At 52.8% G+C, this 26,419-nt stretch overlaps 11 protein-coding genes across 11 annotated transcripts; 7 read left to right on the forward strand and 4 right to left on the reverse strand.

Moving 5' to 3' along the window:
- Positions 1–718: 718 nt before the first annotated feature.
- RHO25_003494 (uncharacterized protein) lies at positions 719–2,218 on the reverse strand (the record flags this gene model as incomplete). The annotated part of the gene is made up of 3 exons (XM_023598997.2): positions 719–1,348; positions 1,435–2,063; positions 2,176–2,218. 3 exons carry the CDS (start codon positions 2,216–2,218, stop codon positions 719–721), a joined length of 1,302 nt encoding a protein of 433 aa, XP_023455600.1.
- An 862-nt stretch (positions 2,219–3,080) lies between these two features.
- Positions 3,081–7,670, reverse strand: NTE1 (phosphatidylcholine and lysophosphatidylcholine phospholipase; the record flags this gene model as incomplete). The annotated part of the gene is made up of 1 exon (XM_023598998.2): positions 3,081–7,670. The coding sequence occupies one exon, from the start codon at positions 7,668–7,670 to the stop codon at positions 3,081–3,083; it is 4,590 nt and encodes a 1,529-aa protein (XP_023455599.1).
- Positions 7,671–8,092: 422 nt separating this feature from the next.
- RHO25_003496 (uncharacterized protein) lies at positions 8,093–9,438 on the forward strand (the record flags this gene model as incomplete). The annotated part of the gene is made up of 2 exons (XM_023598999.2): positions 8,093–8,357; positions 8,408–9,438. The coding sequence occupies 2 exons, from the start codon at positions 8,093–8,095 to the stop codon at positions 9,436–9,438; spliced, it is 1,296 nt and encodes a 431-aa protein (XP_023455603.1).
- Positions 9,439–10,086: 648 nt separating this feature from the next.
- Positions 10,087–11,911, forward strand: RHO25_003497 (uncharacterized protein; the record flags this gene model as incomplete). The annotated part of the gene is made up of 2 exons (XM_023599000.2): positions 10,087–11,481; positions 11,537–11,911. The coding sequence occupies 2 exons, from the start codon at positions 10,087–10,089 to the stop codon at positions 11,909–11,911; spliced, it is 1,770 nt and encodes a 589-aa protein (XP_023455602.1).
- A 965-nt stretch (positions 11,912–12,876) lies between these two features.
- RHO25_003498 (uncharacterized protein) lies at positions 12,877–13,635 on the forward strand (the record flags this gene model as incomplete). The annotated part of the gene is made up of 1 exon (XM_065602406.1): positions 12,877–13,635. The coding sequence occupies one exon, from the start codon at positions 12,877–12,879 to the stop codon at positions 13,633–13,635; it is 759 nt and encodes a 252-aa protein (XP_065458478.1).
- A 423-nt stretch (positions 13,636–14,058) lies between these two features.
- On the forward strand, positions 14,059–14,568 carry RHO25_003499 (uncharacterized protein; the record flags this gene model as incomplete). Its single annotated transcript, XM_023599001.2, has 1 exon — positions 14,059–14,568. One exon carries the CDS (start codon positions 14,059–14,061, stop codon positions 14,566–14,568), a length of 510 nt encoding a protein of 169 aa, XP_023455515.2.
- A 424-nt stretch (positions 14,569–14,992) lies between these two features.
- RHO25_003500 (uncharacterized protein) lies at positions 14,993–15,511 on the forward strand (the record flags this gene model as incomplete). The annotated part of the gene is made up of 2 exons (XM_023599002.2): positions 14,993–15,083; positions 15,141–15,511. The coding sequence occupies 2 exons, from the start codon at positions 14,993–14,995 to the stop codon at positions 15,509–15,511; spliced, it is 462 nt and encodes a 153-aa protein (XP_023455601.1).
- A 98-nt stretch (positions 15,512–15,609) lies between these two features.
- On the reverse strand, positions 15,610–16,764 carry RHO25_003501 (uncharacterized protein; the record flags this gene model as incomplete). Its single annotated transcript, XM_023599003.2, has 1 exon — positions 15,610–16,764. The coding sequence occupies one exon, from the start codon at positions 16,762–16,764 to the stop codon at positions 15,610–15,612; it is 1,155 nt and encodes a 384-aa protein (XP_023455605.1).
- An 888-nt stretch (positions 16,765–17,652) lies between these two features.
- RHO25_003502 (uncharacterized protein) lies at positions 17,653–19,659 on the forward strand (the record flags this gene model as incomplete). Its single annotated transcript, XM_023599004.2, has 1 exon — positions 17,653–19,659. One exon carries the CDS (start codon positions 17,653–17,655, stop codon positions 19,657–19,659), a length of 2,007 nt encoding a protein of 668 aa, XP_023455604.1.
- Positions 19,660–21,490: 1,831 nt separating this feature from the next.
- On the reverse strand, positions 21,491–23,097 carry RHO25_003503 (uncharacterized protein; the record flags this gene model as incomplete). Its single annotated transcript, XM_023599006.1, has 3 exons — positions 21,491–22,112; positions 22,174–22,852; positions 22,905–23,097. The coding sequence occupies 3 exons, from the start codon at positions 23,095–23,097 to the stop codon at positions 21,491–21,493; spliced, it is 1,494 nt and encodes a 497-aa protein (XP_023455637.1).
- A 1,462-nt stretch (positions 23,098–24,559) lies between these two features.
- On the forward strand, positions 24,560–26,089 carry RHO25_003504 (uncharacterized protein; the record flags this gene model as incomplete). The annotated part of the gene is made up of 2 exons (XM_023599007.2): positions 24,560–24,841; positions 24,890–26,089. The coding sequence occupies 2 exons, from the start codon at positions 24,560–24,562 to the stop codon at positions 26,087–26,089; spliced, it is 1,482 nt and encodes a 493-aa protein (XP_023455212.1).
- Between the last annotated feature and the right edge of the window lie 330 nt (positions 26,090–26,419).

The raw sequence follows: 26,419 nt of genomic DNA on the forward strand, positions 1-26,419 counted from the left end.
TCCATGGCTTCTCACCCACGCCTGGACCATTTGAGCGACGACAATGAATTCTGATCTGTCCCAAAAACTTGGAACATCCTCTTCTGCATATTCATAAAAGTAAAAGTTGTCTCCGAAGAATTGTGAAACGAAAGCAAGGCGCATATCAGGCAAGCAGCACACGAGTTCAGCCGAGTTCAGCCCAGAAGTGAAGGATTGCCGATAAGCATTCCAACAATATACGGCCCAGACGCTTCTACAAGGCCAACAATATTGGCAACTACATACCAATCCCAGTCCTGCAAGTGCACCGATGAACAACGAGAAGGCGGCTCTCTGATCTGCTTCCAGCCATGTTGCTCCTGGCATCCGGTTCGCTCTGTGCTTACAAAACTGCAGGGATCGGCTCGGGACAGCAGTGATTCAATATTTTGTATGCAAGAATAGCATACCCCACGGGGCGTCAAATTGCCTAGGACAATGCGTTGTATTGGCAGAAAATACTCGAGCTACGGAGCTCGACCATAGCATATGGACCAGTGACATTTGTTCAGTGACCGATAATACATACAACAGCTATCATGAACAAATATTGCTTACAAGAGCTGTTCGAAACCACATATACCAAAGACTTCATTCGATATTCGTGAAAGGCGGAATGGAGCGCCTCAAATGCACGCCGCACACCAGCCCACCTTCGAAAGAGAACTTTCCCAATCCCACATACAATTTCCTCCCCTCATGGGCTCGAAGTCAACTTCACCTGTAACTGCTCCTTCGCCCTCCGACACATCGCCTCCACATCAACATCCTGCAACTTCGCATTCCTCGAATTAATCTCACATTCAATCTTCTTGAAATCCTCTCCCACACCCTCCGCGAGCCACTCATAACAATTCCCAATATGCTGACTCGTCTGCACGAGAAAATGCCCTCGCTCCCGTCTCTGCTCATCAAAAACCTCAAACGCAGCTTCAATATCCTGCTGCGTCCTCACATTCTCATCCGCCAAAAGATCCGCCAGAACTGCAGAATCTTCAATACACATTCCCGCTCCGGCGCCATGGTGCGGTGAAGTAGCGTGTGCGGCGTCGCCGATGAGGCAGATTGTGTTTTTGGCGAAGTAAGGGAGAGGATTGTCGCCAAGGTGGAAAATCGCCCAAATGTCGAGGTTGGGTTTGCAGAGTTTGAGGAGGCTGATTACGTCGTGGCCGTAGTCGGCGAAGTCTTTGAGGGCGTCTTCGCGGGTTGCGGGGCGCGTGAGACGGTTGTAGTCGGGCCAGTCGGAGGTTGTGGTTTTGAAGGCGACTATGTTGAGGATTTTGCCGTGTTGGACTGGGAAGGTGAGCATGTGGCCTCCTGGGCCCATCTAAATGATAACTGTCAGTAACAAAATCTTTATCTCTCTGTTTTGCGTGAGAGCTGGACGGGGAAGGGTAGATCATGTCAACTCACATGCATACAAGAATTCTTCGCCTTCTCCTCCCCAACCGCCTCCACCGCCTGCTCCATATCCGCCAGCGCCCGATAAGCATACTTATGCGTATAAGTCGGATAACTCCTCGGATCATCTTTCCCATACAACATCTTCCTCACACTCGATTTGATCCCATCACACCCCACCACCGCATCAGCTTTCGCCTCACTCCCATCATGAAATTTCAAAACCCATTTCCCACCATCTTTCTCACCCTCCCTCTCCAAACTCTCCAACCTCTTCCCAAAAACCGCCCTCTCCTCTGGAAACAATTTCACCAACTGATCCAAATAATGCGCTCGATGCACACCCGCTTGACCGAGAGAATTCGAAATGGTAAAAGCGTGAGTTTCTTTTGGGTTGGATTTATGATGATAGCCATCGTGGTAATCGAACCAGACTTTTTCTTTTGAGGGCCAGAGGTTTTTGGTTCGGACGCGTTCGAAGGCTTCGTAGATGCCTTGGTTGCAGTGTTTCATGGCTTGCACGGCATTGCTGGTGAGGGAGACTCCGGCGCCGATTTCTGCGAAGTGGGAGGCTTGTTCGTAGATTGTTACGGGGATGTTGCGGCTGTGGAGGGCGATGCCTAGGGTTAGGCCGGAGATGCCTGGGGGAGAGTTAGTGGTGGTGGTAGTGGATGTTTGGTGAGATGGATGAGGTGATCGTGCGGGCTTTGGTGGTTTGAGACTTTTTACGTGGTGCCGGTGGGTCTTGCTTACCTCCGCCTACGACGGCGATCTCGAAGTTCTTCTTGTTGGTCATTTTGCGGAGCGATGTTTGATTTCAGACGCCACTTTCGGGTCGTTTTGATGTAGACTTGGTATCGTTGTGTTGTGCTCTTGTCAGTGAAGGTGCTGTTGTTATATAGATGGGGCAATTCCTCGGAAGATGAATGAGTTTGAAGCATGTAAACAGTTGCAAGGGACGAAGTGAAGCCATAACAGATCTGCTAGCTCATGAGCCGGCCTTCGTCATGCCGTTGACTACCATGACACGGCTCGGTGGAGGTTCAAGCCTCTTGTTACATCCGACGTACAAATCGGAGTTCTTCCGAAAAAGTCACATGGCGCAATCGTGCGTCAAAACAGCCGGACTGCTCTCCATATTTTCCGAACAGCCGAAGCGTCTCCTCTTCCTCCCACAAGGCTGAAGCCACCACAGCTTCGGCAGCTGTGGAATGCAAGCCCGGGACTGTTTTCGGGCGAGAAAATATTCGTTCTTCATCAATTTCACGGCTTGTTCGAAAAAATCGTTGGGCTTGTTGACATTCACCATTTCTCGTCGAGCCTGCTGCCAGCCGGTCGGCAGGCAATCTCGGCTCGATAGAGTGACAAGGTTCCTCACTGTTGGATCGAGGCAAACAGACCAGGATCAATATGGGCAACAGAAGCTTGAATTGGGCGAGACCGCTTTTCCATTGCCTGCATCAAGTCAATATATCTAACACGTGAACACATGGGGACTGGACTGGGGAATTAAGAAAGATGGGTATGCAGAGGAAGAAGGATGAATGAAGCAAAAGATCCATGCGGTAATAATGCCTGTATATCGATAATGTGTGGGTATCGTCGGTATTGTTGCAGCAGCCTTCCTCCAGTAAACAGCTTCAGCTCTGTCGCTAATCTCAAATACTTGCTCTTCTCGGCGCCATCGTCCTCCTCAAGTTCCGCTCTTCTTCGCTCACAGCTTCCAAGCCAGGCAGCACACCCTCTTCTCTGAGGTCGGCTAAGAACTTTTTCCCAAATTGATAGCCGACTTGGTAAATCTCATCGAACTTTCCGAAATCCAGTGTACCGTACGTCTCGATTGGGGGCCGCATGTACCTGCAGCCAGGTATGTTCTTTGCACGTTCGAGATTATCAACGCTGGATACATACGCCAAGCGTGCTTGGATCTCACTGAGCGTTGGCGGATTAGGATATGAGCTGAAAGGGTTCCATCGATTGAGCGAAGCCCAGAATCCAGACAAAGAATCGCCGTATGCTTGAGGTGTATCATCGTCGAGTGAGCCAACATCGACCGCAAAGATCTGATCTGCGCCCAGAGCCTTCATATGCGAAACGGTGAGATTGTCCGTGTAGCCTCCGTCGAGCAGCATTGCACCTTCATCACAGAGCGGGGGCAGCAATCCTGCTAGCGACATGCTGGCGCGCACGTACCGCCAGACGTACCCACTGGTGTGAATCTCCGGTCTGCTCTTCGAAATGTTTGTGCTATTACAATAGTACTCCAACCAGAAGTCCTCGATTTGGCTGTCGCCAAAAGTCTTGAAGATGCCGCGGTTGAATTCATGTCCCGTTGTATACGAGGCTGAGGGGTACGTGACGTCCAAAGCGAATCGCCACATACTTCCCATCCTCCCTGCGAATTTCTTGACCCGACCATACATGGGAACGACATCTGCATCCTGGGCGTAAACGGCTCCCACGAAAGCTCCGATAGAGGTGCCGCCGATGATGTCGATTGGTAGACCAGCCTCCTCCAGGGCACGGATCACGCCAACGTGGGCAAGACCACGAGCGCCGCCTCCACCAAGGACGAGCCCAACTGACTTGCCACATAGCCGACGCGCTAGGCGGTGGAAATCGCCCTTGAAAGGCGTCTCAGCGGAGAACAGAGGGGTCTGTCTCACTTTCCGCGACGTATACTTGTGAATCTCAGCTTGGATCACTTGTACGCGTTGCTTGATGGCGTTCCCCAAACGCTTGCCAGCAGTGTGAGGATGGACTGGTTCGGGTGCAGCTCGGTAAGCCATCTGCACATGATGGTGAGAGCCGTTGATCCATGATCTGTTTCGGAGCCAAGCTCTGGTCGTGCCGGACGGGCAGTAGCGCTCGCTGTGGAGCAGGATAAGCTCTTTGCGTGCCGTGGTCTTGGTCGTGAGCAAGAATCGCTCATATTCCCCAATGGCCGGCGACCCTTCGGCAAGACCAACAAGATAGATGCAATCAGCTTGGCTGATGCAAGTTTGTGTCCATGGCGACTTGACGCTGGTATCCGCGACATAGATAACTATGCCATATTTCTCTTCCAGATCGGCTAGATACTGCGTCAGCTTCAACTTGCCCATCTTGCTAAACGCATGCCGCCCGAGGTGATTTAAGATGGAGCCTTGATTCAATACAGAAACGCCATTGGGCGTACCGATTTGATTCAAGGCAGCCTGCAGCTTGTTGCTGAACTCCACCACAGGTACGCCGGCCGTGCATGGTATCACGGCTACAGTGCGAAGATTGGACGTGGTTGTCAGATTTGGTCTCTCGACAGCAAGTTTGTTGTAGCTCTCATGCTCGTTCATCGGGTTTTCAATCAGCGCCCGCATGCGGGACGCTATGATCTTTGACACTTTGATTGTGATGCCGGGATGCTCTTGGGCCAGACTGTTGAAGAGTGTCTTGGGGAATTTCGCAAGCTCAGTATCTCGGATCGCGTGCAGTGTACCTGGTCTGGTCGACTCGGTCAACACTTCCAGCTCTCCGACACTATCACCTTGGCCGTATTCACCGATGACCTTCATCTTGTTATCGTCGATTTCCTGGATCGCGCGAAGGCGGCCATTCAGCACAATGTAAATTGCGTCACTTTCCTCGCCTTGATTGTAGATCGACTGTCCAGCGTTCACCTGCACCCACTCTAGTGCAAAGTCGATGTGCTGAATAAGACGTGGTAGCAGGCTGGTCATTCGTTTTGCCATTGTCAACAGGACGATCGGATGCCGCTCTACGATCCTCTCAATGGCCATCCGTGGCAGGAATCCGACATAGACATCCGTTTTAGCAGTGACATTGATCAACGATCGATAAGACGACACTGTGCCTAAGTAGCCAGCGAGACCACCGGGCTTGATCAGATGGAGGCTCTTGTGCACTCTGCCGGACTTTCGGCGTCTGTGATGCTCAGAAACACCGACCGAAGACGATCTCTTGTTGGATTGTGATGATTTTGTTCCTTGTAGCTTCGGCAATTCAGGGCCACCTGGCTGAGCGAGAGTACCAAGGACATTCGAATGTCCCTCTTCTTCCACAGAAGCACTGACATCCAAGAAGCCGTCAATGACATAGTATATTCCAGGGTTGCGTTCGCCCTCCTCCACCAACACTGAGCCTTGAGGAAAGTAAACAATTTCAACCTCATTCCTCAGATCTTCCATGATGTTTGCAGATCCGCCGATGCTGAAAGCAGATGCGGAAGCAACTGACTCACCATCGTCTTGCGAGCCGTCATAAGGGTCCATGAATCCGAAAGCATTGTTGTTGAAAACCGCACTCTGGCTTCTCCTGTCGAAAGACATCATCCTTGGCGATTGAGCCACAGACTCTGATCTCTTGATGCCGTCTTTCGAGTTGGTAAGACCAATGGCCTTCGCCATACAGTCCATGATTGACTCACGGAATATCGCATCCTCGTCTATTGACTCTTGTCGATGTAGCGTAGCGCGCGGGTTCAGACGTGGAGAGAAGTGCTCCCGCGCCTGACTCTTGACTGATGTTTCCACATCTCCATTAGTTCGTGGGGTCGAATAAGGTTGAGAGAAGCTGCCCCGTTCGCCTCTAGCACGACCAGGCGATCGCTGTGTGTGAATGTTGGTGAGTAGATCGCCGGCACTCATGCCACCACGCTCGCCGCCAACTTCTGCCGAGTTCAGAGTACCGTTCTGAGCACTCATGCGTGCTCGCATCGCTACGTCTCTATGCAAGGAGCTGCTCGCGCGCCTCCGCTGCGTGATTCGCGGGTTGTGCAAGGCAATTCCTTTCGTGAGATCCTCTGGCTCTACCCGCTCCAGGTCTCTCCGAAACTTGTCTTTCAGTCTTGACAACGCTTCGCCTCTTAGGAAATCGGGCAAGTCGTAGTTCGTGTAGCGATCCATCAGGCGTTCGGTTCGAAGCACTTCACTGGTCAGCCCCAGATACGAGCTTGCTGTGGCTAGTGTGACACGTTGCAATCTGGTCAAGATGACTTGCACAATGTGCGCTGTGGCTTTGGGGTAAATCCTCGTAATCCGGTGGAAAGCACTGGCGGGAATGATTGCGATTGTGGTATCAACTGTAGCCCGAGCAACAATATCTGGATGAGCAGAGGCCTTTCTCCTTTTTCTGGCCCGAGGATGCTCGGCGTGAATGTAACTTGCTCTGCGACTGGATCGTTGTTGGGGACCATCATCTGTGCTGCCACTGCCGTCCAAGGTAAGTGGTGGTGGATCTCTCGACGAATAGGGGTAACCACTAAGCTGGACCGTAGAGGAAGCCCTTTGCCTCGAAACAGGTCGTGACGAGCCACCTGCCGTCCATTGCGTACCATTTTCCGTGCCTGAATCGGGCGTTCCGCGATCATTTTGCTGATTCATGCGAAGTTGACTTTTGAGGTTGCCACTCGAGTCGCTGGTATTCAGTGCTTCATCTTCGTCGAACCTTAGCTTCACATTCTCTGTAAACAGGGCAAGAATTGAAAATAGAGAAGACATGGGTGCCCCGTTCTTGACTTCAGTGAGCAATTGGTAGTTTCCGTGTTCCCCAGCTCGATCTTCGACTTGATCTTCATCTGCCATGCCAAGCTCACTTGCAGACTCGCTGTCTTGTCCACGATTGGACTTGACAAAAATTTGGACGAGGCCATCAACCACCAAGCAGAAGCCTTTTTCTTCCTCAAGTAGAAGGGTCTCGCCAGCGATCAGTTTCCTGGTCTGCATGGTCCTCGTGAGCTCGTGGAAGACAGGCCTCTCCAGATAGCCGAAGACTTTGATAGCACTCAGGAACTCATCGAAGTAATTTGCTAGGCCCGGCTTTGAGTCTGTCTCCTGCGAATCTGGGAAGATCTCGATCTGCGGCTCTTTGCGTTGTGGTTCGGGCGGCAGGCGAGAGTACATGTTCATGAACCTGTACCGCACGAACCAGCTCAGCGTGGAGGCTACGGCGACCAAGAGCAGCAGGAGCGTCGTCATGTTCATCGTGAAGGTCAGACTGGTCGACAAGAACGAGAAGAGCCATGTTGGTAGCGTGTAAGTCACGAATGAGATAGTCCAGTAGAGGATGCTCGGCACGACAGTGAAAATGCCCAAAAGTAAGCCTCCAAGCATACTCAAGATGGACCGAGCAGACGCGGGAGTGCCGGCCGGGGAGTTAACAACGACGCTGCTGTCGGGAGCAAAGGCGCTGGCTTTGGCAGCGAGCTGTTGTGTGGCAGCAGACGCCGAGGAAAACGCTGCGCTCCCATCCATGGCCGGCGACACGTGGGCCAGGTATGTGCTTTGGTGAGCTCGAGGCGCCTCACCAGGAAGAGCGCTGTGGCTCAGCACGTGCAACGGCGAATCACGCACTCCGCGTCAACATGGTGTTTCGTGGGGTAGTCGAGAGCTTCCAGCTGGCTCTGGACGTCTGCTGGTAGCTGTGGCCGTGGAATTGCTGCTGTGGTGGACACGATTCAGTCGGAAGCTAACGCGGCGTTAGTGAGGTGAACCCAGACTGAGAAGATGCGTGTGACGTGCCGTGTGCTCTTGCCTGTGGCGTTCGCTCCATTGACAGTCGGAAATACGTTTCCCCGTCGCTCTTTCCAGCGCGCGTCTTCCTCCGCATCCACGTTCGAACAATCGCCCATCGCTGGACGCGCACGCTTCACCAACTTCGCCAATCCCCGCACACCATGTCTTCTGGAAGACCCGGCGAGAAGGTCGTGCACCAGGACTACATCGCGCGAATCCGCTACAGCAATGCGCTGCCTCCGCCTCCAAACCCACCGAAGCTTCTCGATATACCCGGAACAGGACTGTCGAGTGGACAATACACGAGCGCTGGCTACTCGTCGCGGCTCGCGCGAGACCAGCCGCTGAATATCGAGGCAGATGCAGAGCTGGGCATGCCGATAGATCTGATTGGTATACCCGGTATTTTCGAAGGAAAGGAAGAAGGTAGGATGCGCATTCCGGTGCGAGGGATAACTTTTGCTAATGCCGCATAGCCATCTCATCGCGGCCCAATGCTCGAGAACAAATACATCCTGCAGACCGAGCGCTACTCAAACCACTAAACCAGCTCGGCAAAGCAAATGCATCACAGGGAGCCGTCTCCTTCTTGCGGAGAACAGAATATAGCTCGTCGCAACAAGCACAACATTTCACATCTTCCACATCGAAAGATCTGGTTAAGCTGCGGAACGACAACAAGAGGCGGAAACCGTCCGCAAACAAAGATGATCCGATCAACATCATGCGACACATTGTGAAGGGCTTCGACATTGCATACCCCAAAGATGCGTACAAGGGAGAAGACAGCACCGAGAATCTGCGTGGTGCACAGGTAGCCGATGCCGAGCTCAAGGCATGGTCAAATCCCAAGCACCCCAGCAATGCCGACCTTAAGCTTCTCGATTCGTATCCGATCCTGCCAGATCCAGACGCAATTCCTTCAGTAGGATTCTACATGATCATGAAATACAACGCAAACCCCTCAGAAATCCGCGACAAATACGACGAACGTCTCGATACTGCGCTCATGCGACCCGTCGCCGATGAGAGCGCAGAAGAGCAGTATCAGGAGAAGCTACGAGAATGGCACGAGTCAAATTCTTCGAAACCTGAGCCAATTCGCGAGTACGACTACGACTACTATCTCCCTACAAACGTAGACGCTATTCGTGGCATCAAGAGAAGGCTGGATGTCAACGATCCTGAAAAGGATGAGGATACCCTTTACACTAACGACAATGGTGAGGGCGTGAAGTGCTTCAAGTACAAGAGGATACGAACGTACGAGACGAAGGAACAGGCTGGTGACAGACACAACACATACAACAACTCTGTGGCTCTTGCACTACACGACGGTGATGGAGATGCTCACAATGTCCGATTACAAAAGGGCGCTTACTTCTATCCGATCGTGCAGAGGACGTTACTGCGACCAAAGCGGAATACGCAAGCGTTGCAGTACACAGCAGAGTCGAAGATTGACGAGTTGAACGTAGTAATAGGCGATGCCAGGGCGGAGGAATGAGCAATCTTGTGGCGAACAGCACGTTCTTGAGAAGAGGCTGTCGCGATAGTTTCCAGCGAGAACAGTCGATAGTCGTGTACCACTACATCACGCCTCGAGGCGCGTGTTGAAACCGGCACTACTTTCAGCGCAAGTGAAGCATCAGTGATCAGGCATGTTCCCAGTGACGTCGCGTCTGGCTGCGGATCCCACTTCACTGCGCGACAGTGACTCCGCGTGTCCGTCTTGCATAAATCCCCTCTTGTAGAGCACATCTAGCCTTGCAGTACGCGTCGAGAGTCCACTACTGCTGTCCCTTTTCTTTGTCCGCTGACGGCGTGCACGCGGCCCCGCGCAGAGGACCGAGCCATCTTGACCGCTTTCGCCTGCGGAGACGTCGAACTGGAAAGCTTCTTTTTGGCGCGGTGATTGGACGCGACACACACTCGCCCGTCGGCCACGAACAACACTCGCACGCGGGCACGTGTTGACCAGACACGACTTGGGCTGACCAGCAACGTCGGTGCAGAGCGACAGTCCTCCAGCAGACACACCTCGTCGCCAGACCGCAGCGGCTGAAAGGAGCGGCGGAGGAGAAACAGACCTCCCACCACCACCGCCCTCTGCTACACGTCCGCTTGAGCCTCGAGCTCCACCACCGACCGCAAGATGCCTTGCTTCAAAGGCCTTGCGGTCAGCATACACACTGCTGACGGCCCCATTGCCGAGCACTCGATTCAGAAGCAGACTCGTCAATCGCGCATCACCACATACATCCCCGTGCCCCCCGCCAAAGTCCCCTCTGGCTCGACATCAGGCAAGCCGGAGCAGTCCACCTTCGCGATCAGCATCACTCTCCTCACACCAGGGCTCAATGTGCCGTACTCGACTCCGAAGCCCACGATCGAGGATCCCTATCCGCGGCCACGCATAGTGGGGAACCTACCAGGCGAGGGGAGCGAGAGAGGCAAATACCAAGCGAGCGTGCCGCCATACGTCCCGCGAACAGACAATCCCAACGAGACCATAGCCGCGTATATCTACTTCGATGGGCGTGCGAAGGAGGAAGTAGCAACGCTGCTGAGGAGAGGGGAAGAGACGTGGGTCAACAGTCGCTGGGTGAGCGTACCAGAGTCAGAGGGTGGCGGCCTTGCCGAGCGCGAATTTCTGTTCAGAGAAGTTGGATTAGAGCGGTGGCTCAATGGCTTGGATCTGGAGGGCACCGACCAGGCAAAGAAAGAGCGAATAGAGCGTCGGCAGAAGAGATTGGAGAAGAAGCGACAGAAGAGGAAAGAGGAGAAGGGCAGCGATGACGAGGACGTGAAACCCAATATCATGAGACGCAATGGCGTTCTACGATATGGCGGCGAGGACGGTTCGGTCGAAGACATGCAAGACGACGATGGCCTCTTCTCCTCAAATTCTGACTCAGAGGATGACCCTCCAGAGCCCGAAGCAGCAGGCCAAATCAAGGTCGCCCTGTTCCGAGTGCTCGCGAGTGGTGAAATCAAGCGAGGTGAATATTCTCCGCAGTTCGATGCTCACGACGACGACATGGAAGCCGGTGGGGATGCAGGAGGGGGCGAAGACGTGGATCACACAACGAGCTTTGCAAAGCCAAAGACACTGGACCCAAAGACCATCAGCACTCAGACTGTGACAGGGCTCGACCCCCCAGAGTCACCTTATGCGGTGTTCACGTTCTTCTATCGTGGCGAGAAACAGCTTAGAAAGATGGGTATCTTGTCAACGCCAGCCTCAGAGCGAACTCCGCAATCGAGTCGACGTAGGAAGTCCTCGGTCACGGATTTCTCTAAGCTGGGCCCTCTCAAATCGCAGGGCACGAAGGGTTTCTCAGGGTACCGAGACTCCACCACAGCCAAGCGCAAAGGCAAGGAAAAGGATGTCGACGCAATGGACAGCGATGCAGATGACGAGGAGGACGAGCGATTGCCAGATGGTAACGACGACATTGACGGCAAGCAGGAGAATGGAAGCACTCACCTTTCGCCGGAGGATGCCAAGCGCACTAACGAAGTTGCTGAGGGTGTGCAGAAAATCAAGGTAAGTCTACTGTCGATCTGGACCAGTAGCAAGGATGCTGACATGTATGATACAGCTCAAGCGGCAGCATTCTGTAGACCCGGTCGGTGACCCGAGCGCATTGCGCAAGCCACCACATGTCAAGAGTGAAGAATCGACAGATGCTGGAACACCACAATCAATCAACTCCGTCGCTGCCAACGCTGGCACACCTCCAAATGGCCTTGCTCCTCCTGCAAACGACGGATCAGATGCTGTCGCTAGTCCATTCAAGCGACAACGAGCCAGTATGCCTGGGCTTAACAATGGCATGTTCACGAGCGAAGCTGGATTCTTGCCCTCCACTTCTCTTAGCGCACCCACAGATGCAGAGCATCCGAAAGCAACATCAACTCCAGAGGTCAAACTAAACGCGCCGAAAGATGATGACAACATAGACGAAGATTTGTGACTGCGCCACCACCGTGATCGTCCTTCGGCACGATTTTTGACCAGATTTGAATGATGATGGGTTGCAAAATGTGCTCATTCTCAGCGAGGTCCTGGAAATTATGGCCTTAGGCGACATCCCAAGTCCATCACGGAGCATATCCAGCGAGGCACTCGCACAAACCTTACGCCAAGTCTGACTTTGATGGGATCTCCTGGGCATTCTACTCAACCATCGCATCTGCGATAGGTCAAAGGGCGACGGCGAAAGAGGCTGCACACGTATGTCTGCTGCGAAACATCACCAGAGCCGGTTGTCAAGAGATGGCACCTCCGGCGCACTTTTGAATTTGACAGGCAGCGCGCTGCTTCTCTTGAAGGGGTCGATGGAAGCGCTCTTCAGCTCCGCTCCTCCAGTTTCTTCTTATTCTCTTATTCCAGACTTCTGCATGACGAGGATAAACGGCTTTGAAAATTACGGATGGGAAACCAGGATACCCTCTTCGCCGCACGCAGAAATACATAGATGGCCATAAAACGATCACTTTCGTGGAACTCGCTTCTCGTTTACATTTCTTCCACGGCTTCTACATCCTGGCGCCTGTGTTCAACTTGCCTTCAAGACCCTTACAGCTGATCATGACGGGTTGGACAGAGGAGATTGCATGGATTCGTTGGAACAGTGCCGTTGGTCTTCATGGTTCTTATGTTGGATGTGTGTGCGTCAGAGACATGCGCGCCTTTCAATATGGCGCGACGAATAGGTAGATCGGAATCGGAAGACACGTCTGACTTCAGGTCTTCCTCTGGCCTTCGGGACAAGGTAGGCGAGACAAGTGAAACATTGTGTCTTTGTTCTCGACTTGAATGTGGCCTCCTGACATTCACTTTCTGCACTCTGTTTGCAGCTTTACTTCCATTTCCTGAGCCTACAACGCAAGACCTTCGGCATCGAGCATTTCCGAAGACCAGAGCACGGCACTGACTATGTCTACTGGGAAGAAGCGCGATATCGCTAACCTCCAGTCGAGTGCTGACGAAGGGGACGAAATCGAATCTGGACGATCAAGCAAGAAGCATTGTGCCCAGATCTCCACCGATGAGGACCCTTCAAGCGCCATTGTCGCTTTCACGGAGAGCAACATGAACATATTCTCGTTCTTCGCCCTACCACGAGAACTACGAGACATGATCTACGACGAAATGAAAGAAAAGCGAACCACAGAATTCGACACCAAGACTGCTCTCCGCGCATCGACTTACGCCTTAGTGCCTCGAAACACAGCCATCTCTCGCCAATTCTATGACGAAGCGATGGACCGTGTTGAAGAGCTTCCAGAGCTGAGGTTAACCGACACTCACGCCTTTCTCTTCGATGATCCCATTCAGATTCCTGAATCTCTGCATGCCACGACAGTCACATTGCAACTTGGGGTGAAAGAACTCCCCTTCGACCTAACAGGACACGAGCAATGGGTGAGGTTATGGCTGGCGCGAATGTTCAAACTTGAGGTTCTTCGGATTCGAATTAATGTCTGCAGCCTGTGCGCTGCGATGTTGATACATATGATCGAACGATCGAACTTCTGGTTACATCTGAAGGGCTTGCATGAGTTGAAAGTATTTTGTGCTTATGGAGACTTGTTTGATTTCGCTGAGGAGTCCGACTCGAAGCTTGTTGCCATGTGGGCGAGGGAGAGCGGCGAGTTGGAGCGAGTGGATTTATCTACGCAGGGTTCCAGCTGAGTCTGAGGCCTTGTCAAGCAGAGAAGCAGATCTCGCTGGCTCAGAGATTGAGCAGACAGAATGGTGAAATCACCAAGGCGCAGTCGACTTTGGCTGCAGGCTTTCGCTCAGAGACGCATAACAGGGCCCCGTTTGCTGTCAGTGAAGACACAGCCGCCCTCTCAGTGCCATTCCTTCGCCAAGAAAGAGTGGCTGTGGTATGATCGTGGCTCGCGTCTATACCGTTAGAGTTGCGCTATGAATCCTTCAGCTGGAGATGGGCGACCCGTGACGTCTGTTGTTGGTTCCCATTAATAGTGTGATGCATCCCATCCTGATAGCAAACGCCTGCTCCACATCGAACTCCAAAAAGAAAAATTCAACAATACCAACACCAAGGAACGAAGTTGCCAGAGCCAAATCCACATCAACGAAAGAACGAAAATGAAATCAGCCACCAAGCTCGCGACACTCCTCCTCATTGCTGGCATCGAGGGCTTCACCTTCACAGCTCCAGACACATCAGCACCTCTCAATCTCTCCGCACCCAGCATCGATATCCGCTGGGACACAGGCGATCAACCATACAATGAAGTAGACATTCGATTGAAAGCCGTAACGGATGGCTCCACTAGCTTCGCATACACCCTCGCAGAGAACATCTCAATTGCCGACGGCAGCTTGACATGGCGGCCTGCGAACGTGTCGGAAGCTTTGCAGAGCACACAAGTTGAGCTTCCTGATGGGAAGGAATTCGCGTTCGAGGCCCTCTTGCACAACACAAACTCTACCGCTGGGGCCGGGATCGAGTCGGAGATGTACTCTGTCACGGGTTATCCATATGTCGGATCAGAGAAGGGAGGAGAGCCAAGGACGTTGTCGGCGACCTCAGCGCAGACGCGTGCGGGAGTGGTAATGGCTGTGCTGGCGTCGATAGTTGTTGCTCGTCTGTAGAAGGATGAATGGGCCTGGTTCAATTTCGAAATACACATGGGCAGCTTTGTTCGCGCGTCATCTCAGGCCACTCCTTCCATTGTTCCATATTGCTCGCATCCTGCAGCAGCGTCGTGCATGCCTCTGCTGGACTTCCATAGGTTGTGCACTCTTCAGAAGAATAGCGTGCGTCTGCTGTCCGGGGTGCCCTCCGGCCCTCCGCAATACCCGTGCAGCTTCCCCATGCGCCGAGGCTCGAACGACGTCAGCGTCGAGCTTCCTCAAAGATCACACGTCTAGTCGATGCTACCGGCCGTGTTTAGGCGAAGGTAGGTGCTTTCAGTTCATGCAAGCAGTCTCAACCTTTGATGCACATAAGACTGCCATATCATCGCTCGTTTTCTCAAGAAGGTTCTTGAAATTGTAGCAAGACAAGTAGAACACAATGGCAACACGTTCAGTTCCCCAGCTCTCGCTTGAGGCAGCGCTCGTAGCCTCACAAGCAGCCCAAGAGAAGGCGAAGTCAATGGGAATAGGTACATATACCCCTAGCAACCGATCCTATTTTCATATGTTCTGACATTAGTTCAAAGACTTCAATATCGCCCTCGTCGACAACTCACTGTACCTCCTCCACTTCACCCGCATGCCCAACGCGAAACTCACATCCGTCGACATTTCCATCAATAAAGCATTCACCGCCGCAGGGCATCGTGTCCCAACCTCAACTTACACAACAACCACGAAGAACTTCTTGCCTGGAGGTCCTGGCTACGGAATTCACAACTCCAATGGTGGGAGGTTCACATTGATTGGAGGAGGTCTGCCTATCGAGATCGATGGACAAGTTGTCGGCGCCATTGGAGTGAGCACGGGTACACCAGCTCAAGATACGGAGGTCGCACAGGCAGGAGTGGACGCATTGTTAGCGTGGAACAGGAGGCGGGGAGGCAGTAAGCTGTAGCTGAGTGCATCGAAGCGAGGTGATGTGATAATGATGATGATTTTGTACGATACTAGGCGCTTTTGTCCAGGCGTCCAAAACATTCACGACTGCACGCATCAAGCCTTCTTCCTCTGTCGCGCCTTGCTCCGCGTTGATGCTGCAGGAGTTGTATCGTCCACCTCCTCAGCTTCATCGTCTTCTGACTCCGCGTTCTCAGCGAACTCCTCCCCGACTTCATCCGCTTTCGGTTCAGGTACCGGACCAGGGCTCGCGGGTGAAGACGGCTCGCCTGTGATCTGCTTGAGGATCTTCTTCTCTTCGCTCTCGACGCCATTCAGGGTGTGGCATGAACTGCACCTCCACTTCCCAATGTCTTCCAATGTCCTTGCTCCTGGCGGTGCTTGACCATTGACTAACCTGCAATTTTGGCAGATCAATGCTATTCTGTTCTTTGCTTGCGTTTCATCTTCTCCTAGCACGACATCCATGATTCGATCATACCATTTCGGTCCCTCTGTGATATATTGTGGTGGCTGGCGAAGCGCAGGCGGTCGGCTGAAGTTATTCGGGCTAAATGCGTTTGGCGCAAATTCTTCGCCAGGCCCACTTTGCTCAGGTGCAGGTTGTGTAGGCGGTCGATTTGGTAGATGCGGCGCAGAGCCTAGCGCGTTTTGTGGTGCTGAGTGCTGAACACCTGGAGGTGGCTGTCGGCTTGGAATGTTCGCGGTCGGCGGTGGTGCAAAGCCGGTCCTGGCCTGCGGTGTATGTGTTCGATTACCTGGTCCGCCCTCAGACTGCCTCTTGCCCTTCGCCTCGGGGACTACTTGCTTCTTTGCAGGCGGTGACCCGCCGTACTTTTCCAGAAGCTGTTGTGTGCTGTCATATTTTGTCGCTGCCTTCAGTCTCTTGATTGCCTCATCTCTTTGCTTGTTCAGATCATTCAGGTATTTCTGCGAGTTCGCAATGCGGTAGTTGTAGAAGGCATCAAGACCTGTTCGTACGGCGTAGATGAGCAGTGGACTGCCAGCGATGGCGGAGTATTCGACAGCGCCCCATTTGTCCCAGCCAGTGACTAATGTCAGGATAGCAGTGATCAGGATATAAGTGAAGGAGGTGTAAAGTGTCCACAGCACTTTATAGCGCCTGCGTCTCTGCTGAAATTGCTCGTTTTGTGTGGTGGCCTTATTGATCTTGGTGGACAGCTGGCTGAGCTCCTTCTCGAAGGCGGCGGCGTCGCTGGAGCCGCCTTTGAAGGGCCAGAAGGAGACCATGATATGTCGGCTGCGTCGCTACCGGGCCATGGTGGTTTTCGACATTACCAATTAGGTGTGCGTATCGTGGTTGTGCGAAAGCGTGTCACCGCATGAGGTCACAAGATCGACGTCGAGCTTCGCAGCTTCGCGTGCCTGTGCGCAGCTCACTCCGGCAAACTCCCAGACATTGCTCACTTTGTGCACAATTGGCTTCGACAAACATCCGCACATGCATCCAGACGCCATTGGAATGCCCAATTCATCATCAGATTTCACCGACATGTCCCAAAACATACGCAAGCGCACGTGGCGATCCCGCGAGCAAGCCTCGAGACCACCATAACGGCGAGCAAGCATCCGAAAGAGCAGCCTTCGTGGACGACACGATAGAGCGACGACCAGGCCCTGGACAAAGCGTCTCAGATTGAATCATGCGACAGTACGATGCGGAGGCGGGAACCAATAAAACCCAGGCGCGTACTTCATATCACGGGTGGTCTTGGGCGCGTAACTGGCCGGCGCTTACACTTCACACCTCGCCTTGCCATACCTGCATCTTGGCAATGTGCTGCATTCGTGCGGCACAGCATACCATAGGCTCATTTCTGAGATCTCGGCGCAGACTAGCCCTTGACCGCGACTTCACCTGGTGGCAAGCTCGGCGCGAAAGCACTTAATTCTTCCCTGGAGCCGCTATTGATTCTGTGCAGTCTTCGCGATGCTCGACCCCAGAACCAATGTGACAATGCTGGGCCGGCGTTACGAGCTGGGTGATATATGGTAAGTCGGTGTCACTACTTCGCATAGTCTATTCTCTTGTCCTGGTCATTCTCTGTCGCGGACCCGCAGTCTCTTAGGTCATTTCCTACTGTTCGTTGCTTTGATTTCCTGCTCAGGTCTGGTACCATGGCACCCACTCATTTGACACTGTTCCCATCTTCAGCAGCTGGTCTGCCACGAAAAAGCTCTATGAAGAGGAACAACAAGACACCAAATGCGGACGGCGAACTGAACCTCAAGGGCGTTGCCTTTCAAGTCGTTGGTGCGAAATCTACGACTCCCAAGATCCAAGCTGCATCAGAAACCTTCCAGCACTCCCTGTTTTGCGATCCGTCGGTTGCCACGCCCAAAAGCATCCCGTCACCCATGTCGTCCGCGACTTCCCCCTCCACTACGCATCTGGGACCAATACGACGAACGAGCCGTACACGGCGCAGGTCGAGCCCCATCATAGAAGGACCTGACTTCGTCGGTGAGCATATTGCCCAGGAAGACAAACTTTCAGAACTACCACGCAACATGCACTTCGGCTCCACCACACCACCGCGAAGAAGCCTGTCTTCCGCCTCGCAACGACAGAGGCTTCAGCCAGCCAATATCTCCACACAAGTCACGACTCGTGCTGCAGACGAATTGATTACACCTATCGACGAGAAAGATGCTGTATCTCCTTTACCAGAGAAGACTCGCTTCCAATCCACATCACCGAAACAGGACTACAATGCACCTACCAGGACCGACAGTCCAGCGCGGAGCCCTGGCTTCGCTCCACCGATGCGTTCCATATTCCCACAGTATGACCCCAGTCGACCTCTAGACCATCAGTCATACTATCCCACAGCTCGAGCACAATCGCCGCCAGCCTATCACAGTCCTGTGGCGAGCAGCATCGGAAGTCCCATACAGCGTCAGGAGCTGAAGCGTTACGACTCAGCTGTGGGCTTGGTAGACGGCTACGAGCACATTCCTGCAGCCGGCCATGCCGATCTGGAAGCACTGTGGAAGGCCTCTATCGAGTCGTACCCATGTGACGGACGTAAAGTCCAATATAATCTCTATCAGGCGACATCTGATCCATCGATCAAACTCGCAGTCGGCACATCCCACGAAGACCTGATGTACTCAATGATGCGTCAAAGCACATCTGGGACGTCTCCCAAGCGCTACGCTCTTCGCAAGCATTGCCCGACGGCTCCCTGCTCTTCGCCAGTGTCAGAACTTGTACTTCCGGAAAAGAGCGAGGATCCCAGAGCCAAGGACCTTGAAGTCACGACCATCTTCCCGCAGACCGCAGCAATGGCCGCGATCGAAGCCGTCGCAGACTCGCCACGAGCACGCAATATCGCGACCTTTGATCCAAGCGCTCAATCTGCCGAAGCAGCAAGATTGGCCCAAGACGCAGTGGCCGAAGCGCATCAAGAGTATGCTTGCGACCTCATCAACAAATCACGGAAACGAGACGCACTGTCAAGTACCGTTGAAGCACATTATGATCTCAAGCATCCCCAGCTTGGCGTCTGTGCCATCACTGTGACCAAGTCTCATCGGAGTACTGGAGGTGCAGCTGCAAAGATCTCCTTTCATCATCCTTCAGCTACCCCAGCCGCAGTCAGCGCCGACACTCTAAATTTGGCGTTCCTCGACTTCTCACACGATGCTTGCGTGCTTGATCTTCCCGGCCTCTTGGCGCTTGACTCCAGATTTGTAGTTGACACCGTCGTCTCTGCTCTCCTGGTAGTAGCCGTCATTGAGAACGAAGCTTTGGTACGGGAGCAAATAACCTTCGCTGCACCTCCTGTCCAGCATCCCGTCGCCGGCGCCAGCAAAGACAAGAAGAAGTCTTCGAACGCGACAAAACCTTCTCGTCGCTCGTCAGTGAGCTCGACAGCGTCGAGCAAGACCAACTTCCTCGCTCGAAGGAAAGAGAAGAAGGAGATCAAGGAGATGGTTGCCGTGCAGCCACCAATCAAAGAGGAGAAAGAAGAGTTTCCAGGTTTTACGAGGGCGGTGTTTGGTCTCGTGGGATTGGGAATCAAAGGCAGCTGGTGGGTCGCGAAGACAAGCGTGAAGGTTGCTGTGAAGGGGGTAAAGATGGCGAGGAAGTCTGCAGAGGGTCCGCCAGATCTACGATAGATGATTGCATGGAGTAATGCTATACGCGTCGAATGACTCCTTTCTGGTTTCGAATATGCTAGTTTGCCCGAACGGACTTCCGCTCTCATGTAGTTGGGCAACTTCCCAAAGTGCCACGTGGTAATCTAAGGAGGCAGGAGCATGACCACTGGGCCTGCCGCGACGATGTGCCTGCATCTGCGACGTCAATCTCTTGCTGCATCATGTCACACACTGTCTGCTAGCACCATGGTCAGCCGTCCATTACATGCGATCTAGCCTCACTGAGATCGCCTGTGGCAAAGGAAGAGACAGCACTATCCCACGTTGCCACGCTCGAGGGAAATGCTTGACTAATAATCGAGAACAGAGCCCTACACCGTTCACGAGCCACCATACCACAACGGACCATATGCCACGCGAATGGCTTGAGGGGCTTCGGCCGCGCAGCCTGCACGTCTAGGATTCCCACTGCCGGCATTGTGCATCTGCGATGGTAGTGGCCACTGTACCTTGCGGCCAGGAACAATTCTTGGAATCATTGAGCAGAAGCACTCTAGAGTGGTACTAGAACAGCGTAAGCTGATCTTCACCGCGAATTGAGCAGAAGGCATCGGTCAATCGCTGTACGGGCGACCTTGATGACCAGGCCTGAACAATACTTGAAGACACTCTGTTCCTCCACTTTACATGTCTCCCTCCACCGACACTTTTTTTTCTCGTACTCGCTCAACTTCAGACCTAGGCCCGACCATTTCCGTTGAGCGACTTGTGCGTACCCACGATTCGGTCACTTGTCCAATCGAGGAAAGGCAGCAGCTTGTACGGAGCCAAGCTGCATAGCTCTGATCCCAGCAGATTGCGCGCATCGGAGGCTCGAGGGCACTCCGAATGATCTTGGACATCCCGTGACTGTCCACGTATAGCCGCGATGCCCAGTCGAGCCTCCCACTCGTGGAAAGATCTGGATGCCCCAAGGTATGACGGATGATTGGCATGACCGAGGCTACCACCGCCTATCGATCAGACTGCCACTGACGAAGGACGATGTTCCCTGGCGCATGCCGCGCTCTTGCCAACGATGTGTACCCACGCAGCGTGCCGTGGCCGGCATATGTTGCAGGATCGAGGGTCAGATGATTGGTGCGCTGGCAAAAGGTGTGGGTCGACGCCGGCGGGTGAGGTCTTTGTGCGACTGGCTCATCGTGTTCCGACAAGCGATGCTTCCCACCGCGAAAGTCTCGCATTCACGTGAGGACCCTGACTGTCATGGGTATATAGGCCCCGCATCCTACCCACCTTTGAGAAGATACAAACCACGACAAGATCAGACACAACTACAACACCACCTACACACCTCACCAATCTACCAAATCACAACAATCAATATGGGTGGCTGCGGAAACTCCTCTTGCTCTTGCGGTGCCGACTGCAAGGTGAGTCCAACATGACTGTTATGAGCAAGTTTGAGGATGTAGTTGAGATGCTGATTCTTCTTCACAGTGCGCAGCAGGCTCTTGCTCTTGCTAGATTATCCGCCATCATGACAAGATGAACGACACTGCATCACCTCGGCGTTCCGGTCGATACCGTTCTATCACTACTCGACGATGAACGACAACCACGATATCAACGGCTATGATCGATCAAGTCTGAAAAGGCCTCGCGTTTCGGTTGGATGTTTGGATTATTCATTATCGGAGGGAATGAGAATGGGAAGATGCAGATGTTGGCAATATATGGCTTTATGATACAAGATTGATACCCAATTGAACATACACGATCACTTCATCAATCATGAATTCTTTCATTGCACGTTTTCGTACACACAACATATTGCTGTCGTATTACTCTACCACACGATTCTCTGTCTTCGTTGCTGCTGACCCTCGCCCTGTACACCCAAACTCGTTTCTTCGAACTCCTGGTTCTCCGGCACACCTTCTCGCGCCATCTTCCTGTTCTCGTAGATGATCCAGAGCGACAGTATGACAGACAGTACCGCGACCATTAAGCACATCGCCGCACTCGTCCACAAGCCCGTTCTGTAGAACGGCTTATCCGACTCCGGAAAGATATTCGTGCCGAGTAAAGGTCCGCACTGTCCGATTGTCGCCAAAATGACATAACCTCCTCCGCGCTTCGATTCCGTGGTATGGATATTTGCTGTCCAGGCCAGAAGAAGCGCGACCGAGGCAAATATGCAAACAGATAAGAAGGTGGAGAAGTAGCGAGGACCGGTGGAGGTTGTAGTTGCGTTGATGATGAAGCCGATTGCAGCGATCGTGGCTGCGAGGCAGACGAAGGGTCCCCGAACTTTGAAGCGGTCGGAGAGAAAGCAGAAAAGGATGATGACGAAGAAGCAGAAGATGTATGGTGGGGCACTGAGTCCGTTGGACTGGATGCGAGAGAAGCTGCCCATTTCGCTGATGATTGTTGGGAGGAAGAGTGGGAGGGAGGCGAAGGAGACGTTGCTGTGATGTGTGATATTAGTGGAAGATGTTGAGGGAAGATTTGTGAATTGAGTGGACTCACCAGCCAAAGTACATCAGTCCTGGAAGAAGCGACTTGGGATCTTTGAAGGCTTCGAACATCTCCTTGAATCGAACACCTCGTTCGTTTCCAACGTCGAGTTTCTGGTTGCGAGCCACAAAGTGAAGCGCGACTTGCTTCTCTCTGTCGTTCAAGAACGGGGCAGTGCTGATGCTGTCCGGTAGGCAGAACCACGCGACGACTGCGACGGCCAAGGTAGGCAAGCCCTCAATCAAGAAAAGGATTCTCCAAGGCGCGATAGATCCACGGATTTGACTGATTCCATATGCCAGAGCTCCGCCGTAAGCGTTCGCCATTGCCGCTCCGCTGACGAATACTCCATGTCGGAAGCCGACCATCTCTCGAGGATAGAAGTATGTCAGATAGAGAGGAACTCCTGGTCCGAACATTGCTTCAGATACACCCAAAAAGAAGCGGCAAGCCATGAGACCTCCCCAGTTGAACGCCGCAGCTTGAATCGTTGCTACGAAGCCCCAGAACATAACCGTGAAGGCACAAAATTGGCTGGGTTTGAATTGTTTCCAGCCGATTAGCGTCCATTGCGACAAGATGTACGCGATGTAGAAGATGGTTCCAAGAAGCTGGTATCTGTTGCCGGAAATGTCGATGTCTTCCTCCATTCCTGCGAGTCTGGCATTGCCAAGGTTCGAGCGGTCGAGTACTGGAGAAGAGTGTCAATGTGAGATTTGAGGGCACTTGTTTTTTGAACGTACCTGCGAGCGAATAGAGTACAAACACCAAGGGCAGTAACCTCCAGTCCAGTTTTCTGATGACTTTCTGTTCTTCTTCTGAAGTCGGTGGGACGAACGTTCCGTCTGCTTGTTGCTGCTGTAAAATCTCGACCTGTTTCTCGAAATCGGCGGCCTGGTGGCCTTTTTTCTCTTTATCTCCATTCATGAACTTCATCTTGCCTGTTTCATCAGCTGCCACACGTTGATGGAAGAATGAGGCTCAGCAAGAAGAAATAGACCGCAAGAAAGAAAGAAACATGTATGAAATCCTGTAGCGCAGGGACATTGCCGTTCAGGCTGTACATTGAAGCACGACGACTGCGGCTGGCTGTCGGATTGCATCGCACGAACCTTAACTGGAGGAGATCGCCAGTCGAAACTGCGGAGAGGGGTATAGGGTATCACATGGAGGTGGAGCTTTCCCCGTGCTTGCGCACAGAGAAAGGGCGATCCCTGACGAAGCCGGAGGGAAAGTCTGCCGGGTTGCCGTCGCGAACCAACGACACCTTCCTCGAGCGTGCTCATCTTGTGATTTGTGTTCCATTCGTCTTGAATATTGAAATTGCCATGAGATGCGGCGCGATGGAGCATCGAGCCCAGGCTGGGAGAAAACACTTGACGTAGCCAAGCGGCAATGCTTCTTTTGCTTGTTGACCTCAGCCAAGCTGCAAATCTCGGAAGCGGAGCATTGGCGCCATCATCCACAATCTTGCGAGCACTCTGTAACATCCTTTTCCGTCTGTCAGGTCACGCGACTGCATCGCGATGAACGGAAAGAACAGAAATATTATGTGCGATCTCAAGGATGCGTGCCATGGATCTTGGACACTCATGGGAGCAGCGCTGTGCAAGCCTCTTTTCTGCACGATGCTTACGTTATGTCAGCATAGCTGGAAGATTCCTCCGAGAAGTATTATTTGACGGGGAGAGGACTGGGGCTGTACCTGCACTGCACAATGTTGCACAGCAGAGCTTTTAATTGATCTTCAGTGATCCGGACAGATGTCTGATGCCGAAGACCAACTTCCCTGAGCCCAATCGCACTGAGAAACCTCTAGAAACAGCGGCTATGAGACCACTGCTCGCGAGGCATCAGCCAGTCGACATTGCAAGAATACCGTGGAAGTCTAAGCGGCCCGGGACCGGTCAAAGATATGAATGGGCTTGAGAATGGCTTCGACAGCTGTGCATGGCGGTGAAATCGAGGCCTTTTCAGCTGCTGCGGGTGAATCGCATGGCTCTCAAGAGTCTGACCACAGCTGCACCTGCAGCACATATTATCGATGTGCATGCTTCTGGATCTGCGGCCGGTCTGACACGCGAGAGGGCTGAAGCACAAGAGGCGTAGAACTGGAGGTCAGGAGAGCTTCTTGGCTGCCTATGGCGAAGGATTGTCAGACAACTTGCCGAGACGAGGCCTCAGCTCGCAAACAATATGCTTGTGAACTCGTATTGTGGACCAGGTTGTGAAGCACTGTAGGTCGCACGCGAGCTGAATGCGAACATGTCACCTTGGAGTAAGCAATGGAGTAATAGAGCATCAGAGCGGGCCGATATGAGGCAGATATAAGAACACAAGGATATTCCTGAGATTGTTGACCTAGACCATAGCCTATCGGTCCTCAGAATTTCACAAGATGGCCTCGAACCTCACAGATCTGAGCAATGTTCAGGGAGACATCCTCCTGAATGGACTGAACAAAGAAGTGGAGACCTTCTGGTTCTTCACCATTGCAGACAGCCGATCGTTCTGCCAGAAACTCCGCCAAGTGGCCACCGAGGAGATCTCTCATACGCAAAACGTTCTCGATACTCGCCGCAACATCAAAGACTTCAAGACCAGGGAGGGCAACTCGCCTTCTGGAAGAGTACCTACCATTGGTGCAAACATTTCGTTCAGCTTCACGGGACTACAGAAGGTTTGTGTCCTTACTCTGTAAAAGTAGCCAGTCGCTCACATGATGTAGATTGCCAGCGTCACGGGCTTGCAAACCAATACAGGGGACTCCATTTTCGAGACAGGCATGAAATCTGCAGCTGTATCCGGTCTGCAAGATCCGATCAAGCAAGGTGGCAACGGACAAACTCCAGACTGGGACTCTGACTGGCTCAACAAGCAAGTTGATGGTGTCTTGCTCGTTGCTGGCACCACCACTGGGCTCGTCAAACAGAAACTTGACCGCATAACTGCTCTATTCGGTAACTCGGTGCGCCTCGCGTTCAAGGTTGACGGTAAGGTCAGACCGGGAGCTCAGCACGGCCATGAGCACTTTGGATATCTCGATGGCGTGTCTCAACCTGTTGTTGGTGACCTTCCCAACCTGACTGAGGAGGAGAAGTTCGTGCCTCCCGGCCAGGATGTCATCCCTCAGGGTGTCATATTGTGCGGACGCCCTGGAGATTCCAACGTTAGCGCTCACCCCGATTGGATGCTCGATGGAAGTTTCCTCTGCTTTAGAAAGCTGAAGCAGAATGTGCAGGATTGGGATCGTTTCCTTGTGCAGTCTTCGAATCAACTTGGGACCTTCGCCAATCAGCTTGGAGCACGACTCATCGGTCGTTGGAAGAGTGGCTGTCCGGTCAACCTGCAAGCCGACTTTGACGATACCAACATTGGCAAAGATGTTATGCGCAACAATCTGTTTGAGTTCGATCCTCCAGGTCTCAATTCGCAGAGTCAGTTCACGATTCAGTCTGGTGACAGAATGGTCTGCCCACTGGGCGCTCACATTCGGAAGACGAATCCAAGAGGAGATCAACCTGGCAATGGACGTGAAAGCGTGAACCCACATCGTATCCTACGTCGCGGCATACCTTATGGACCGGAGATCAGCGAGAATCCTGACGCCGAACGTGGACTGCTCTTTGCATGCTATCAGAGCAATCTAGGCCAAGGTTTCGAGTTCATTCAACGACTATGGGCGAACAATGACAGATTCCGCTTCGGTGGAGCCGGCGTTGATGCAGTAATGGGCCAGACGAATGACAAGCCAAATGTTCCCATGAAAGGGCTGTTCCCACAGGACGCAAGCCGTGAATTGAACTTGCCTGGAATCAACAGATTTGTGGTTCCCAGAGGTGGAGAGTACTTCTTCTCGCCATCGCTGAGCGCATTGAAGGGAGAGTTGTCGAATGTGCAGGGCAGGAACATCCACCCGAACTTGTAGTGAAAGAACGACATTCGGAATATGTATTTTCAACGAATCAGCGATGAAGATAGGTGATATTGCCAGTGTCAGCCATCACTCAGCGTCGACATGATGTCGAATGTGCACAGGTGCTCCTTTCGTTCGTCATGTTTCGTCATTGCTGTGATCAGAAACAGTGGGGCAGCGACGCACATGCAACTGACACTTCCTGCTCTCACATCATTGCCCCTCCTTCACAACAACACTTTTTAAACTCTCACAACAACAATCTCTCAAGCTCGATCAAATACCAATTGAACATGTAAGTCTGTGATCATATTTCCAAGTGAACCTCCGAACTAACGTTCT

Source organism: Cercospora beticola, chromosome 2 (assembly GCF_033473495.1).
Source record: "Cercospora beticola chromosome 2, complete sequence".
Taxonomy (NCBI): domain Eukaryota; kingdom Fungi; phylum Ascomycota; class Dothideomycetes; order Mycosphaerellales; family Mycosphaerellaceae; genus Cercospora; species Cercospora beticola.